This window comes from Anser brachyrhynchus, assembly GCF_964034855.1.
Source record: "Anser brachyrhynchus genome assembly, chromosome: 12".
Lineage (NCBI taxonomy): Eukaryota > Metazoa > Chordata > Aves > Anseriformes > Anatidae > Anser > Anser brachyrhynchus.
The window spans coordinates 11422589-11437688 of record NC_137707.1 but is presented as its reverse complement, the minus strand read 5'-3'; the positions used below and the strand labels follow the sequence as shown (position 1 = coordinate 11437688).

Here is a 15100-nt window from a genome sequence, read left to right as displayed (position 1 = left end):
ACAGAATCTCATTAAAAATTAATATTTCAGTGAGCTAATCCCCTTGCTCTGCTTTTTAATTGATTGGCTAAAAGCATGGCTCTTTTTGGTGCCTTTTTTTTTTTTTTAATGGTCTTTATTTGCACTGAGCATTCATTTTTTTATGGGCCAACAGAGCGCGTGTGGGGGGTGGAGGCACCCGCAGGTGGTTTCAGGGGCCCCGCTGCTCACGGGCTCCTGCGAGAGCCCAGAAGCACTTTTTGGGATGCAGAAGGCGGTGCCCCCGGCGTGACGCGAGATGGAGAGAGGGGACGCTCTCCGTCCCTCTCCTCCAAGCGGACGCGGCTGAGATGCGGCAGCCCCAGCCGGGCAAAGCCGCGCTGAGCCTGGGGGCAGCCAGGCTGCCGCCGAGCAGCGATGGCCACGGGGCGTTCACTCTGAAGCCTAATGGTGTGCGGGCGGGCGGGCGGGGCCGGGCGGCGCGGAGGCGGCCGGGGCGGGCCGGGGCCGGGGCCGGGGCGGGGCCCGGGGCGGGGCGGGGGCCGCGCGGATCCCGTCCCCCCGGCCCCCCGTCCCCCCGTCTCGCCGCGCCGGACGCCGGGGCCGCCGAGTGCAGCGGTGGGGCCGGGTAAGGCCGGGGGTGAGGGCCCGAGAGCGCGGCTGGGGTGGGGTCACCGAGGCCGGGGAGGGGGTTGGCACGGGTGCCGGGGTGACAGCGTGGGGGGGGGCGGAGGTCCGGGGGTCGGGGGTGCCCCGGTCTGGGGGTGCCCGGTCAGGGGCGGCGCGGGTGCAGGGGCAGGAGGCGCAGCCTTGGCTCCGCTGTAACGTGCGTGGGGTGCGGTGCTCCCCGCGGAGGCGAGCGCTGGTCCTGGCCTGCGTCTGGAGGGTCCCCAGGGTGCTCTCGCGGTCCCCACCGCTGCAACCGCTCAGGGTGGGTCCCGGCCCTATGGGACTCCTCGTGGGCAGCGGGGCAGCTCGGGGGGAGCTATCCTGGGGTGACCCAAGTGGGCCACGAGGGCAGCAGCGGTGGCTGGAGCTGCCTCTCCCAGCTGCACGGGGACCTCCAGGACTGTCCCTGGCGGTGCAGGGCCCTGGGGACCAGGGGAGCTCTGGGTATGGGGTGTCCCTGGCGCAGAGCTTGGCTCCCGAGCATCCCCAGGAATGCCCGTTCCTCCACCAGCAGGCTGTTTCCTAGGTTACTGCCTTCCTTCGGGGATTTTTCCATCTGGGAAAGGGATAATGCAGCTCCACAGAGCTGGTGCTAAGGACCTTCTGGCCAGCATGGCCTCCGAGGCCAGCCATGCCTCCAGCGCTCTCAATTTGGCACATGCTGGCTGCCTGACCTGTGGCACCGTGCGGGCATCACTGCAGGCACTGGCAGGAGGCAATGGCCCAGCTGTGTGGCGACACTCTCCTTCAGCCTCCTTCCCTCCTCCCTGGGCAAGCCCAGGGCTTGCAGGAGCATCCAAAGAAAGCAGGAGCAATGGTGGCCTCACAGGACCCCAGCAGTGGCCATTGGTGTGGGGTTGGGGCACTCCCAGCCCCTTCCCGGCAGCGAGGGGACCCACACCCGCCCATCCCTGGTGCTCTGTGCTGGGACAGAGCCGGAGCCAAGGCTGACCCTGTCCTATCCCGTCCTGCAGGGTGGTGGCGGTGGTGGCCACAGCAGCACCAGGGATGTGGATGCTGTCAACCTCTGTCTGGGGCACTGTCCTGCTGGGTGCTGGTGTGGGAGGGCTGTACCGGGATGCTTGGGCAGCATGAGCTGGGTTTGGCTGCCCCAGCTGCATGGCAGAGCCGCTGGGGCTACGTGCCCTGGCAAGCAGCTCAGGCTCAGCTTTCAATGACCCTCGCTTTTGGCCATGGGACCGATGGCCACTGCAGTGAGGTAGAGGTGTCCACGGGGATGCAGCTGGTGTTCTTGCTCTGTTGGTGTGCCTGGACGAGCTGCGATGCTGCAGGCCCTCTCCCGCTGGGGTGGTGGGAAATGGGTGGCAGGCGAGTCCCAGCACCTCTACCGCCTTTGCTGGAGCTGGTGCTGTTTGGCTTCTGAGTAATCATGTTGGTCTTTCATCTCGCTTTGAATTGCATTAATTATTTACTGCTGAGGCTCCAGGACTCGTTGCGAGAGGCTCTGGTGGGGCGGGTGCAGAGTGGTGGTGCTCGGGGAGCTTGAGGCACCACAGGGACATGCACACCTCCAGATGGGATGGCCTCAAGAGCCGGCTCAGGGATGGGGTCTCGGGGCTGGAAGCAGGAGCACGCAGCCTCTTTGGCAACCAGCACTATGGCTGAAACATCCCAGGGCAGAGCTGAGCTGTCTGGGGCCTCCTGCAGACTACTCAGGGTTGGAGCGCTGTGTGGGGTCAAAGCCACAGACTTGCAGATGCTGACATTTGAGATAGTTGTGTAGGACTCCGGGGATTAAAATAAATAAATAAATAAAATAAATGCAGGGGAAGCATCTTTCCGAAAGGGTAAACAACTCTGTGGAGGCGGGTGAGCTGGGGCTCTCCTGGCTGGGCCAGGGCTGGACAGCGGGGCATCAGGGATGCTGTCTGGCTTGGGCAGAGGAGGGAGAAGCAGGGGGAGGAGCAGGGGGGGTGAAGGGCTGGCACAGCACCACTGCCAAAGGCGGAGCTGGGCCAGCATCACTCAGTGCTCTGGAGCTTGTGAATGAGGCAGTGCAGTGGGTGAATGACTCTGTTCTGGCCCCATGCCCCTCTTTGAGGGTGGGGAGGTGCTGAGAGGGCAGAGGAGCCCACGGGTGAGCAGTAGCCCTTGCATGGCCCTGGTTCCTAGCCGTGGTAGGGGCTGGACACCGTGGTGTCCCCTGGGACACTACTCCTCGGCCAGGGAGGGGGGGGTGCAGGACAGGGCTTGGCTCTACTCTTTAAATTTTTCCAGCTCCTGGCAAGAGGTTGTTAACGCTGAACCCTACTGATGTCAGCACTGGTAGCCAGGGCCATTTTGCTGCCAGACTGAGCAGCCTGGGAGGAAGGAGATGAAGCGCAGGAGGTAATGGAGACCTGTGGGCGAGGTGTGGCACACGCGTCCAGCAGTGCAGGGGGAGCCCTGTCCTGTGGCCCCTGGCGCTGCAGCAAGTGTTGTTTGTGCTGGGGGGGGCTGGGGGGTGGGTACAAAGAGCAAAGGAGCTGTGCAGGTGCTGAGCAAGGTGGGGAGGCATGGTCCGAGGTGGGGAACCCCCTCGCCATGTGTGTGCTGGGGTGAGCTGGCTTGGTGCTGCTGTGCTGGCAGGGGTTAATGCCGGACTGTTCCACCGCAATGGTTCAGCCAGTGAAGGGAGGAGGAGGAGGAGAGATAGAGGAAGATGTCACCATCTCCTGTCTATCTGTCATTTTTATTTTCCAGCCGGTGCCAAGATAGGAACCCGTGCCGGGGAGAAGATGGGGGACAACGCTAGGACAAAGCTGGGGTGGAGGAGGCGGTGAAACAGCGGCCGGTGGGGGGGAGTGCAGGTGAACGGAGGAAGAGGAGGTGGTGAGGAGAGGTGGTGAAGGCAGCAGCCTGCCCTCAGCAGGGCCCCCCCCCGCCAGGCTTCGCTATGGCTACAAATTTTAATGACATCATCAAGCAAGGCTATGTGAGGATGAAGAGCAGAAAGCTGGGGGTGAGTGGGGCTGGGGGGGGGGCCGGGGGGGCACATGGGCGGGTAGGGGGATGCTCGGCGTCCACTGGCTGCCACGAGAGGTGTTGTGGCCAGGGGACACAGCCACGTTGCCTCTTGTGCCAGCCCGTGCCCCCAGCCTTTGTGGCCTTTTGGCTGAAAAAGCAGCATGTTGGGGCTGCATGCAGGGTGCGGGGGGCAGGCAGCTTGGGCCACTTGTTACCCGCGTCACCCCGCTGAGTGCCGTGCCTCAGTTTCCCTCCGCTCGTGGTCCTGCGGCTGGGCTGTGGGGTCTGGGCGGGGACGCACCCCAGCTGCAGACGGGGTGCCCCTGCGGGGTGCAGGCAGGAGGCAGCCCCTGTGGCTGGGGGAATGGGGAGTGGGGCCGGGCCCCCGCCTCCATCGCTCGGAACCGAGAGCAGCGAGCATGCCGGGTAATTTCACGCTAATTAGGGAGAACAAAGAAGGAGCGGGTGGGTGGGGGTGGGGGATGGCCCTGCCACACTCACGGGCTGAGGCTGGGGGGAGAGGGGAAGGGGAGATGCCAGGATGGGGCCGGGCAGCCTGGCCTTGGGGACCTCTCCCATATTTGCTAATTAAGCTGCAATTACGGCCAGTAGGGTGGGGGCCTCGAGGGGCCCCGAGTAGGGAGGCCCAGGATGCCCAGCCCCCGGTGTCCCCTCCCATCCCCGGTACAGCTCAGATGGGACGGGACGGAAGGGTCCGCGGCCCCTTGGGCTTCCCACCCGTCTGGGACCAGCGAAACCTGGGGATGGGGAAGCTGAGGTCGGCTTGCTGAGGGATGGAGAGCCTTGCCTGAACCCCGGGGTTTCTGCTTTCAATTGTTGGGGGGGGGGGGGAAGCAAATTAATACTGGAGAGGGGGATGCACAGAAGCGGCAGTGCTGTGTGGTGCTGAGCCCCTGTCCGGGCACTTTCTGTCCACAGATCTACCGGCGGTGCTGGCTGGTCTTCCGGAAATCCTCCAGCAAAGGGCCCCAGCGCCTGGAGAAGTACCCAGATGAGAAGTCAGCGTGTTTGCGTGGGTGCCCCAAGGTGAGGGGCCGTGGCCGAGGAGTGCTGGTGCATGGAGGGGACCCGCAGGGGGATGCAGCCAGGCGTGGACACAGCCTCCAGTGACGCCCCCTCCCCCTTTCCCCCCCCAGGTCACTGAGATCAGCAATGTCAAGTGCATCACCCGTCTGCCCAAGGAGACCAAGAGGCAGGCGGTGGCCATTGTCTTCACTGATGACTCAGCCCGGACTTTCACCTGTGATTCGGGTATGGGGGCACCCCACGGGCTGGGCTGGGCTGAACTTGTGCGACCCCTTTTTGCTGGGGCCTGTGAGGGCCCTGAGCTGCCACGTGCCTTGCAGAACTGGAGGCTGAGGAGTGGTACAAGGTGCTGTCAGTGGAGTGCCTGGGCGCCCACCTGAACGACATCAGCCTGGGGGAGCCTGACCTGCTGGCGCCCGGCGTGCAGTGCGAGCAGACGGGTGAGTGCAGGTGGAAGGGCATCTGCTTGGCTCAGCCCCACTATAGCCCTGCTTAGATCTTTCTTTTTTCTTCTTTTTTTTTTGCCCCCCACCCCCTCTCCCCTCCAGACCGGTTCAACGTGTTCCTCCTCCCCTGCCCCAACCTGGATGTTTATGGCGAATGCAAGCTGCAGATTACCCACGAAAACATCTACCTCTGGGACATGCACAACCCACGGGTGAAGCTGGTGTCCTGGCCCCTCTGCTCCCTGCGCCGCTATGGCCGTGATGCCACACGCTTCACCTTCGAGGCAGGACGGTGAGACACCACCCTCACGGGGACAGGGACTAGCATGGGCACGTCTGTTGCCAGGTGCTGTGGCAGCATTGCCCCTGTTGCCCTGAGGTAGGGCAGGCCCCGACACCAGGGTGAGGGCTTCTGCCCCACGGCCCTGGGGCAGTTGCAGGCCCTTCCTGGGGCCACCCATACGCCCAGCCCTCCAGGAGCCGGGCTCCTGCCATGGGGAGGCTTCTTTGGCTCCGTCAGGCCTGGCTATATTAGGAACTTTCCTGCTAATTACTGGCTCTTGAGAAGAAGAAACATGATCTTCCCGTTCATCCCAGCCCTTGGCTTCCGCTGACTCACCAGGCTGGACTCTCCTGGGGCACAGGGGAGGGGGCGGCAGCTGCTTTCTCAAGAAGGGCACCCAGGGGCACCCATCATCCCCAGTAGGTGCTGGGGGGCTGTGTTCCAGCCCAGCTCCACTGGGGAGGTTTGGGGCTTCACCTAGTCCCAGCTCAGCACATGGCTGCACCAAGCCAGATGTTCTAGGGGCACAGAGAGGACAGCACTTGGGGCATAGGAAGCTGGACTGTCTGCTGCTGGGGCAGCTTTTTTAATCATCTCTCTGCTTTGGTTGCAGTACGGTTTTGCTCCCTTCACTGGACAGCTGTGGGGTTGTGTGAAACCAGCCCCAGTGGCAGCGGGGGGGGCTCTGGTCCCGGGGCTCCAGTGAGGCTTCAGCTGGGTGGGTTGGCCCTGGTCGGTACTGTTGGCCTTCGTGATGACCCATGTTCCATCCCCATAGGATGTGTGATGCAGGCGAGGGCCTCTACACCTTCCAGACGCAAGAGGGCGAGCAGATCTACCAGCGTGTGCACAGCGCCACGTTGGCCATCGCTGAGCAGCACAAGAGGGTCTTGCTGGAGATGGAGAAGAACGTCAGGGTGAGCTGTGGCCCCGAGGCTGCTGTGGGTTGTGCCAGCCGCCCTGAGAGGGCGGCTTTGGGACAGCTTGTGCCCTGCTGGGGTGAGCATGGGGCATTGTTTGCTATGCTCACCCCCTCTTGTCCACGGCAGCTGCTGAACAAGGGCAGTGAGCACTTCTCCTGCCCCTGCACCCCCACCACCATGCTGCCCCGCAGCGCCTACTGGCACCACATCACTGGCTCACAGAACATGGCTGAGTCCTCCAGCTACACTGGTGAGCATCTCCCTGTGCCCTGCTGGGGACCTGCTGGGGACCTGTGGCTCCTCCAGCCCCAGCATGTTCCCTGGGCAAGACCACGCTGTGCTTCGTTCCTAGGGGAGGCGTATGCAGGCGCCCAGACCAGCTCGGACACCAACCTCCTCAACAGGTTCATCTTGCTGAAGCCAAAGCCCTCCAACAGCGACAAGACGGAGAGCAGGGAGTCCAAATCATCCCCGTGACCCAGTGGTGTGGGGACCGTGGCTGCAGCAGGACGTGTGGGGGCTCCACTGGTTCCCATCCCGGTGCCCTGTAACCACTTTTTCTTTCTGGGGGTGTCCAGGACCTGGGAAGTCGCCCGCTACTCAGAGAGGTGCCCAGCCCCTTGGCATGGAGAGACTGAGGCCAGGCATCCTCTGGGCCGAGCCCCTTGGGGTGCTGGCAGCAGGGCCTCTCACCTCAGCCTGAAGTTACAGAAGGTGACAGCTAGCTCCATGTTAAGTGACTTTAAATATATATTGCATATCCGTATTGTACAGTAAGAGATTTTCCCTTCTCACACAAATGCAAACTTCATACCTGCTGAAGAGACCTCGAGGAGAAGCTCAGAGATTTTTGACTCTCGGGGACACAGCTGAGAGGTGAAAAAGAGGTATGGGGGTGTGTGAAGAAATGCAGCCAATTTTCTGCGGGTTGGAAGGCTGGAGAGTGGCCTGCCATGGGGAAGGAGGCAGCTGCACCAGCCTGATGTGCTCTGGCCGTGCCCTACGGGGCTGCTGCATGAAGCAGCACTGGGCTGATTTTGCACTTCTCAAAGAGATTTGAACACTCTGTAGAATTGAGATGTCTCAGGAGAAACTGATTTTCCTTCCAAACCGAGGCCTCGCGCACACAGAGGGCAGCGCATGCTGGGACAGGGGCTGCTGGGGTGAGCTGAGCCCTGGCCCCGGGGATCCCCCCTCCCCATGCGTATGTCCCCACCAATGCCTCCATTTACCTGTGCAGAACTGGCAACCTAGGGGCCGTTTTTGGACAGTAGCCGCTGTACCTTGAGGGTAAGCTTTGTGGGGAAAAAAAAAAGAAATCCCTGGGCAGAGGAACCCCCTCAGGCCCTTCCAGGGGACACGGGTGGGGAACAGCCGCATTTCTCAGCTGCACTCCCTTCTCGTTTCATTTGTCCTTGCTCCTTCTATGCTGCTGCTGCTAGTGGGCACCAGTGAGAATGGGTCAAAGACCTTGCACACAAGAACTGGGCTTAATGTATTGAACTCAAAAGCAATTGATTTTCTAGTTCTCCTATTTATTGAACTCCTTTAGAAGGGCTATCTTTTTATTGCAGTACAAACCTTGGTGTTTCCTTCCAGTCTTTTGGTCTGGTTCGGTTGGTTGGTGGTTTTATTTCCTTTCTGAAAGCTCTAAGTCTGTGCTTTGGGGGCAGGGAGCATTGTGATGTGGGAATCTGTGGTCTGTGGCCTGTAAATATGGTGTGTTGGGTCTGTGTAGCTTGTAGATGAGGCTGGGGAGCTGCTGGCACATCCGTGGGCCAGAGCAGGGCTGCTCCCTGTGCTTGGCAGTGCCTCGCTACCCCAGCCCAGCAGCGTGTCCTCCATTGGGTGAGAGGTATAACCTGCTGCCTTTTCCTGGCTACAGACCTCATCCAGAAAAGATTTAACATTTATTACCAAAAATGTTTGATTAGTCTTTTTTCTCTTTTTTTTAAGGAATTGCTCAATGAATAAACAACCCTTATCCACCCTTCCTGTTTGTCTGTTCCATCCAAACATGCTCAGGAAGTACAAGTTCAAGTATCGCATGCCAGAGAAAAATGCTGACCAAGGGAGACTTTTCTAATGCTACAGGCAGTGTGTTTGCCTCAAAGCTTTGTTCTGCTGCCAGTGACTGCAAGGACATTTCAAATGAAGGCCTGGGGAGGGGAAATGGGTGTAGCAAGTCATACCCTCCATCAACTACCCCTGGGCAAAGGAGGACACCAGTATCCCACTTTCAGCTGTCTGGGGCCACACTAGCACAGCAGTGGCTCTCTGTATCCCTGGGAGACAGGGTTTCCAGCCACGCCAACTCTGAGCTCTTCCAGTGTTCTGCCAGTTTGGTTAGTGCTACCCTGGCTGTCTGGCACAGTGCTGGTCTTGGGGCAAGAAGAGCGGCAGCTGTGCCAGCCAGGGCACCACAGCCCCGCCATGGTTACAACCGAAGCCTGAGCCACCTGTCAGGGCCAGGGGGAACTAGATGCTCCTGCTCGCTGCCTCTGGGGATGGGGGCAGGTACATCTATGTGGCAGAGCAACAGCACAGAGAAAGGCAGGCCCTGGCCCACAGGACACTGGAAGCAGCCTAACCACAGCAGCTCTTCCCCCGAGGGAAAAACAGAACTGACTCAGGCTGTGTGCCCTGCTCAGCTGGAGCAGCACATCTTTCTGCACCTGAGCCATCCCCTCACCTAGGCCCCAAGTAAGGGGCCTTCCCCTACCTTCCAGCCACCGAGGTAAGGAAGAAGCAGCTCCTGCTCTCTCCAGCAGTGTGTCACTGAGAAGCTTGTCCCAGGTCCCCCTGGACAATGAGGAAGGGGAGAAGGGGTGACTGGGCGATCCCTGGAGCCCTTCATCCACTGCCATGGCTCGGCATGTGCACCAAGCTCCAGCCTGGCACGTAAGTCAGCTCATACCTTGCGGGCTGCAGACATGGTCAAAGCTGCCAGCTGGGGGTTGCTAACCCCAGCTCTTAACATAAAGATTAAATAGCGCATGGGTAGAATCTGCTCCGAATGAGCCTTTAAATACAGCTCAGCCTCCCTGGCCCATCTGCACTCTCCTGCCCTGCTGCCTTCTGAAGCATGTCTCTTACCAGGCCAGCCTCAAACATCTGCTTTAAATATAGCGCTGGAACTGTAAACAACAGGGTTACCTGCTGGAGGGTGTTCTGGTCTCCGTAGCAGATAATTGTCAAGAGCAGCAATCAGCAGTAGAGAGCAATGCTCCCTCCAAAGCAGATCTCATTAAGTTAATGTCTATTGGAAGGAACTAAACAATGTGACAACTCCTCCTGCAGCCCCAGAGCAGCTTTCAAGGATGACTGAACCTAGGAGGGGTAAGGCTTTATTCATCACAGGAAGGAATGGACACGCAAATAAGATAGGGTTGTATAACCAAGGTATGTGCTTCCCGATCCCAAATGTCCTGTGGTTAAAGTCCAAAACTCTGGGCTCACTTAGAGACAAAGCCCATTCCCATCCCAGTCAAGACATTCACAGATTTCTTCTTTTACCCTATGTGTCATGATGGCTTTCTCTGGGAAGGGAGAGCCAGGAGAGAGGTGACCAGCAGAACTGGGCCAGGAAAAGGCAGAGGGAGATGGGGAGGCAAAAGCCTCAGGCTAGGGTGCTGCCATGCAGAGACAGGAACCTTCTGCATCACTCCTGCCTGGACAATCCTGTGCAAGGGGCCACCTCAGTTTATAGTGAGGACATCGCTCTGAATCTCGTGGCTCAGCTGGGTCTGGAGGTCACTCAATTTCTTCTTCAGGCCAGACAGTGCAGAGAGAACGATGGTTTCTGGGCGCAGAGAGCCGCAGGACTCCACATTGTAATAAAACCTGCGATTACAAGTCAGGGGAGAAAAGTTACCACCTGCTCTGGACAGATGTGTAAAACCAGAGAGCACCCACAGAGCAGTTCCAGCCCATTGTGACCCACAATGAGATCTCCACGAGATCTGCTGGGAGTCCCCAGCCATCAGCAGCACTGACCTTCCAGCTGGGCACCAGCTGGGTGCCTCTACAACAGCAGCCACAGACCCAGAGCTCACTCTGGGTCACTGAGCCCACTCAGCTCTGTGACTTACAAGCTGCACTGGGAAGCTAAGACTGGCTGGCTGCAGGTACTCCTACTCCTTCAGTAGGAATCACCTGGAAGAGGGTGTACCACTAGCCATCAAAGCATAAGACTCACATGGGTGAATAAACACTGCACATGCTGGTGACATCGGTGTCTTCAGCATCCTCCTAAAAGCATCTCCTCGCCATACTTCACCAAATACCCTAATGCCCTGCTTGACATCACGAACTCAGAGGAGTCATCTAGTATCTCCCTGAGAGGAAAACCTGCCAGGCCTGCACATATCACCAGTTAACTGCAACTCCTACCTTGCTTTTCAAGGAACACCAGCTCCCTGGGCTGGGAAATTTCACAGCACCGTATCTGACATCAACAACGAACAAAGCAATGCAACCAGCAGGATCCCCCTGTCTCCCGACAGTGGGAGCACATTCAGCTTCCTACCTCTCAGGCTTCCCATTGGGGTCGTATGGGGCTTGAGCATCCTCCTCATCGATCTCCGAGTATTCACTCTTAGGCCTGGAATCAGAGAGCAGGGAAGGTCAGCACGGAGCCCACACTCTAGCGCTTTTGGCCCTACAGCACACAAGCACTCAGAGGAACAGCAAGCACTGTTTGCACTGTGGCACAAGTTGCACTGCCGCAAGACCGCACTGTATCTTTGATGGATGGAGCAACTCGCCAGCCCCAGCCTGGTGGGACCTGCCAGACTCCTGCCTCTCTGAACTGCACAGGAGAGACAGGATCAGTCCTGCTCTGCCCCAGCTCAGCGAGCCCTGCCTGAGGTACTGTGGCTCCATCCACTGCACTGGCATAGTCTGATAGCTGCTATGAGCAAAGGGATGACAATGCCTGAAGGGACCACATTGTTTCTACTTTTCACTTGGTGAGGAAAACACCAGAGCACACCAGCACTGTCTCTGCTGCACAGCTGAGATGGGATTTTTCCTAGCAGGAATTAATTGTACATCCGTGAGACTCATCCTGATGTCCTGCACCTCCACGCCTCCATATACATCACTAGCAACATCACCGCAGTACCATGTACATCAGCTGGGCCAACACCGTATCTTTCTACCTGCTACACTTCATGGCTTCTAGGACATCACACTGGAGAGACTCTTTGGAAACACTTAATCCATGTGAGAAATCTTTTCAAGTCCCTCCAGACAGACCCAGCCTTATCTTATCCCAGATGGCCAACAGAGGTGAAACAGAAATAAAAACACTGAGACACCCCAGCGCTTAGGTTTAGGAGCCCTTAAGTGTCAGGCTTAAGTTCTAGGCTATTATTACAGCTGTTGTACTGGCTACCCTGGGTTGACCCTAAGACTACATATCCCACTCCAGACAGGGCCAGCCAAGCCCTATGTTTTAGTCAACTAGGACGTACCACTCCTCTGGCTTGGGATACACTGTGTGCCTCAGCGCATTGTCTGGATCATACTCGAAGGCTACGCCAGCCGTGGGGTTCCACTTGGCGTGCTCCTTGCCAAAGCCCTTCTTGGCATAGGCTCGCAGCTTGAGCTCCTGGCCCTTTCGCAGCTTCACAATCAGGATGTCTGTGGAAAAGCACATGCCAGTTTGACAAGGATGATGATAAGTAAGCGAGCAGGAAATAAGTGAAAAGGCAGGAATTATTAGTAACCAGGAAGATGTCACCAGAAGCCAGGGCTTGCCTGGATTCTTAGAGGGACTCATTTGTGTCCCCATGGTAGCTAGAAAACATCCTGCTATGTAAAAAGGAGTTGCACACATGCCCAAAGGCACAGCTCAGGCCGCCAAGCAACAAAAGACAGTAGGGCATTTTGCATCTTTGCTGTCTCTAAGCTCTCACAAGGGCAGACACAAATGATCTCTGACACAGGACATTAGTTCTGGGGATAACATTTAAGTGGTGTTAACATAAAATGCTAACCCCACTGATGGTGGTGTCTCTCAACTGTCAACTTTAGATGTCAGCTTGTTTTACACCTACTTTAGGGTTACATGACTAGTAAATGAAGGATGTGTTCAAAGAGACTGAAAGGAAAATCCATTTCCTCCCACAGATCTTATTCCCATGGTAACACCACTTACCATCCTGCTCCACATAGTCATTGGGGTCATTATCTCTGCTCCGAGATGTTACCTGCAGAAGGAGAACAAAACCAAGTGAATTAACTGCAACATCACTTTTTCTCCCCGCATCAAATGATAATTGCCTACAAAAATGAGAGACTGCAGAAAACCACTTTACAGTGCCTTACAGCAACAAACTCAGCCCACCCTATCTAATGGAAATCAGGACAATTTAGACAGCTGCAGCTCCATATGTGATATCCTACTCCATAGGCCTGCTCCCTCCCACAGGATAGAGAGGGTCACAGCCTGGGCCCCGCGCAGCTGCTTGGTTCGGGGACACAGTCCAGAGTCACCCACAATATTGTCAGAAGGCAACACACAGAACTCATAGCACCGCAGCTAGGTTGGACTAGATGATCTTAGAGGTCTTTTCCAACCTAAATGTTTCTATGATTCTATGTCTAACACTTTAACCAGGCAGACTCTGGAACCATCTTCACTGTGCCACCAGAAGCAGCCCCCAGGTTTACAATGACCTCCAGATGCAGCCTCAGGGACCCTCCGGCCAACACCTTTTTCAAACTTCCTCCATTACGTCCCTCTGCAACTGTTCTCCTTTGTCTCTGCCAACCCTCCCCAAGGTGACTGGGTAAGAGCTATTTGGCAGCAGTGCTGTGGCCCAGGCTCCTCACACCTTGCCACGCTGCGATCTAAGAATCAGAAAACCTGAAGCCTCTGGGCTGCTGCCAGGCCTTCGAAAGGGCTGACCTTGCCAGAGTCCTGGCAGCAAGCAGGCAGGAGAATGCAACAGCACAGCAGTATGACACAAGCACACACACTCTGAGTGTTCAAGGAAAGATAGATGGGCTGCAGCTAAAGCTTCCCATGAGGCAAGGATGAGGGATGCAGGATGAGGCTTTAACAAGGCCATACTGTTTTGAGATGTCATCAGACAGCAAGTGAATTCCAACAAGGCAACAAAAAGAAGGGTACTGGCCCATGCTGCTGTTTATGCAAATATTCTGTGCTGCCACTGCATTTTAAATGGGACTTTAAGGCAGTGCGAAGCATTCTTCAAGGCCTTATTCTGTCCATATCCCATACGCTAGCCAACCCAGCCTCAATGGTAAAGTAGAGAGGGGACTCGCTGCAAGCAGAGAGATTACACTGACCGGTATGACACGGGGGTTGTTGGAGATGAGATCACGGGATGTGACGTGACGAGTCTGGTCTTCATTGCACCGGACATCAAGAGTAAACTCCACAGAGCACTCTGGACAAAACTCATCACATGTGCAGTCCTGGGACAGACATGGGTCAAAACGTTTATGCCAAAGTGCTTGCAGCAAGAATTTGTAGCATTTCCCACTAGTTTAGGCACCTACCACCACCACCAAAATAAGTACCCAAGATGTTTTGTTTTACTCACTCTGGAATATTGCATCTTATCCACAATGTCATCACTGGTGAGTGGGATGAGACCTGTGGAAACAGGGTAATTGGAGACATGTCTGAGCGAGACGATGGGGGCACTGTCCCTTCTGCCAATGCTAGCTGAAGAATAGCAGCCTCATGACAAAGGTGCTTTAGCAGTCTTGAGACAAACTTTGCCCACGACCTCTGCCTTGCTGTTACGTTAGCCTTTCATGCCATTTCCACCTCCCTCCTCTAACCTGTCAGGCACTCACCCAGTCTGTGGGCAATAAATTCATCATGAAGGACAGAGGAGTTGGCATCTATCTGGACCCAGTCAATAGCTGCAACGAAGAAAGAAACATGCTGAGACTTATTTCTGTGGGAAAAAGACAGGCAGTTCACAAAGGCGCAGAAAATTGTAGACTACAGTGAAGCTGAGACGGCATTAGCCCCATGAGTTACATCCAGCAGTACTAGCTAAGCATCCGGTGCCATCCAAGTGAGTTGAAGACAAGTTGGAGGAAGAGGAGAAAACAGATGGGAGCTGACGAGCGGGTGGCAGCGCAAAGAACCATGACCACCACCAGGCAAAACGGTAAGTAAAAGGCAATACCTATAATGGGAACTTCCGCTATGAACACTCTCCGAATGGAGTTTGCCACCCTGCAATAAAAAATGGAGCTCAGACGCTGAGAAGCGCAGTGCCTTACGACGCATTTCCCTCCCGTGCAGATGCACACCACAGTGCTGACGGTGGCCACCGCAGCACCACGGCGGGCCCGGTCCCAGCCCGCGGCCCCGCTGCTCCCTGAGGCCGCCGGGGCCCGCGAGCTGCCCGCGTCCGGGGCCGAACCGGCTCCGGTTTCACCGGGGCTCGCCCCCAGCCCCTCCCGACGAGCCCCCCGCCAACCCTGCCACCGGCTCGGGCCTCCGCGGCCCGCTCGGGGTTGGGAAAGGCCGCGGGCGGTGCGGGGCCGGGCCCGCGCCCGGTGCATCCCCCGCCCCCCCCCCCCAGCCGGCTCCGTCCCCGCGGGCGGCGCTCACGCCAGGTCCGTGTTCTCGATGATGAACTTGACGTTCTCGTCCGTCAGCTCGGTGATGCGCACCGTGGGCTGGTTGGCGTACGGCATGGCCGCCCCCCGCCGCCGCCGCCACAGCCCCGCCCCGCCCCGCCGCCGCCCTCCTCGGCCGCCCCCTGGAGGCCGCCGCCGCCGCCCGGAGG

At 57.6% G+C, this 15100-nt stretch overlaps 2 protein-coding genes across 4 annotated transcripts; one reads left to right on the top strand and one right to left on the bottom strand.

The window, feature by feature from the left end:
* Positions 1-486: 486 nt before the first annotated feature.
* DOK4 (docking protein 4) lies at positions 487-8304 on the top strand. Of its 3 annotated transcripts, none has more exons than XM_080552782.1 (9): positions 487-607; positions 3352-3610; positions 4555-4662; positions 4773-4887; positions 4983-5102; positions 5211-5400; positions 6170-6308; positions 6441-6564; positions 6667-8304. In XM_080552782.1, the coding sequence occupies exons 2-9, from the start codon at positions 3545-3547 to the stop codon at positions 6789-6791; spliced, it is 987 nt and encodes a 328-aa protein (XP_080408908.1). In that variant the 5' UTR covers positions 487-607; positions 3352-3544; the 3' UTR covers positions 6792-8304. The 3 variants fall into 3 exon arrangements, with proteins under 3 accessions (XP_080408908.1, XP_080408909.1, XP_080408910.1); XM_080552783.1 differs by having other exon boundaries at positions 6644-8304; XM_080552784.1 differs by having other exon boundaries at positions 6719-6874.
* A 1341-nt stretch (positions 8305-9645) lies between these two features.
* On the bottom strand, positions 9646-15074 carry POLR2C (RNA polymerase II subunit C). Its single transcript, XM_080552779.1, has 9 exons — positions 14923-15074; positions 14492-14541; positions 14151-14219; positions 13892-13944; positions 13635-13763; positions 12478-12529; positions 11792-11960; positions 10843-10917; positions 9646-10157 (listed from the first exon to the last, which is right to left on the bottom strand). The coding sequence occupies exons 1-9, from the start codon at positions 15006-15008 to the stop codon at positions 10013-10015; spliced, it is 828 nt and encodes a 275-aa protein (XP_080408905.1). The 5' UTR covers positions 15009-15074; the 3' UTR covers positions 9646-10012.
* Between the last annotated feature and the right edge of the window lie 26 nt (positions 15075-15100).

Coding starts and splice junctions, on each gene's coding strand:
- DOK4 (XM_080552782.1), top strand. CDS start 3,545: ATGGCTACAAATTTTAATGACATCATCAAGCAAGGCTATGTGAGGATG. Junction 6,309..6,440: donor AGATGGAGAAGAACGTCAGG/GTGAGCTGTGGC, acceptor TGTCCACGGCAG/CTGCTGAACAAGGGCAGTGA. Junction 6,565..6,666: donor TGAGTCCTCCAGCTACACTG/GTGAGCATCTCC, acceptor CTTCGTTCCTAG/GGGAGGCGTATGCAGGCGCC.
- POLR2C (XM_080552779.1), bottom strand. CDS start 15,008: ATGCCGTACGCCAACCAGCCCACGGTGCGCATCACCGAGCTGACGGAC. Junction 13,764..13,891: donor ATAAGATGCAATATTCCAGA/GTGAGTAAAACA, acceptor TGTCTGTCCCAG/GACTGCACATGTGATGAGTT. Junction 10,158..10,842: donor CCCAATGGGAAGCCTGAGAG/GTAGGAAGCTGA, acceptor TTGTAATCGCAG/GTTTTATTACAATGTGGAGT.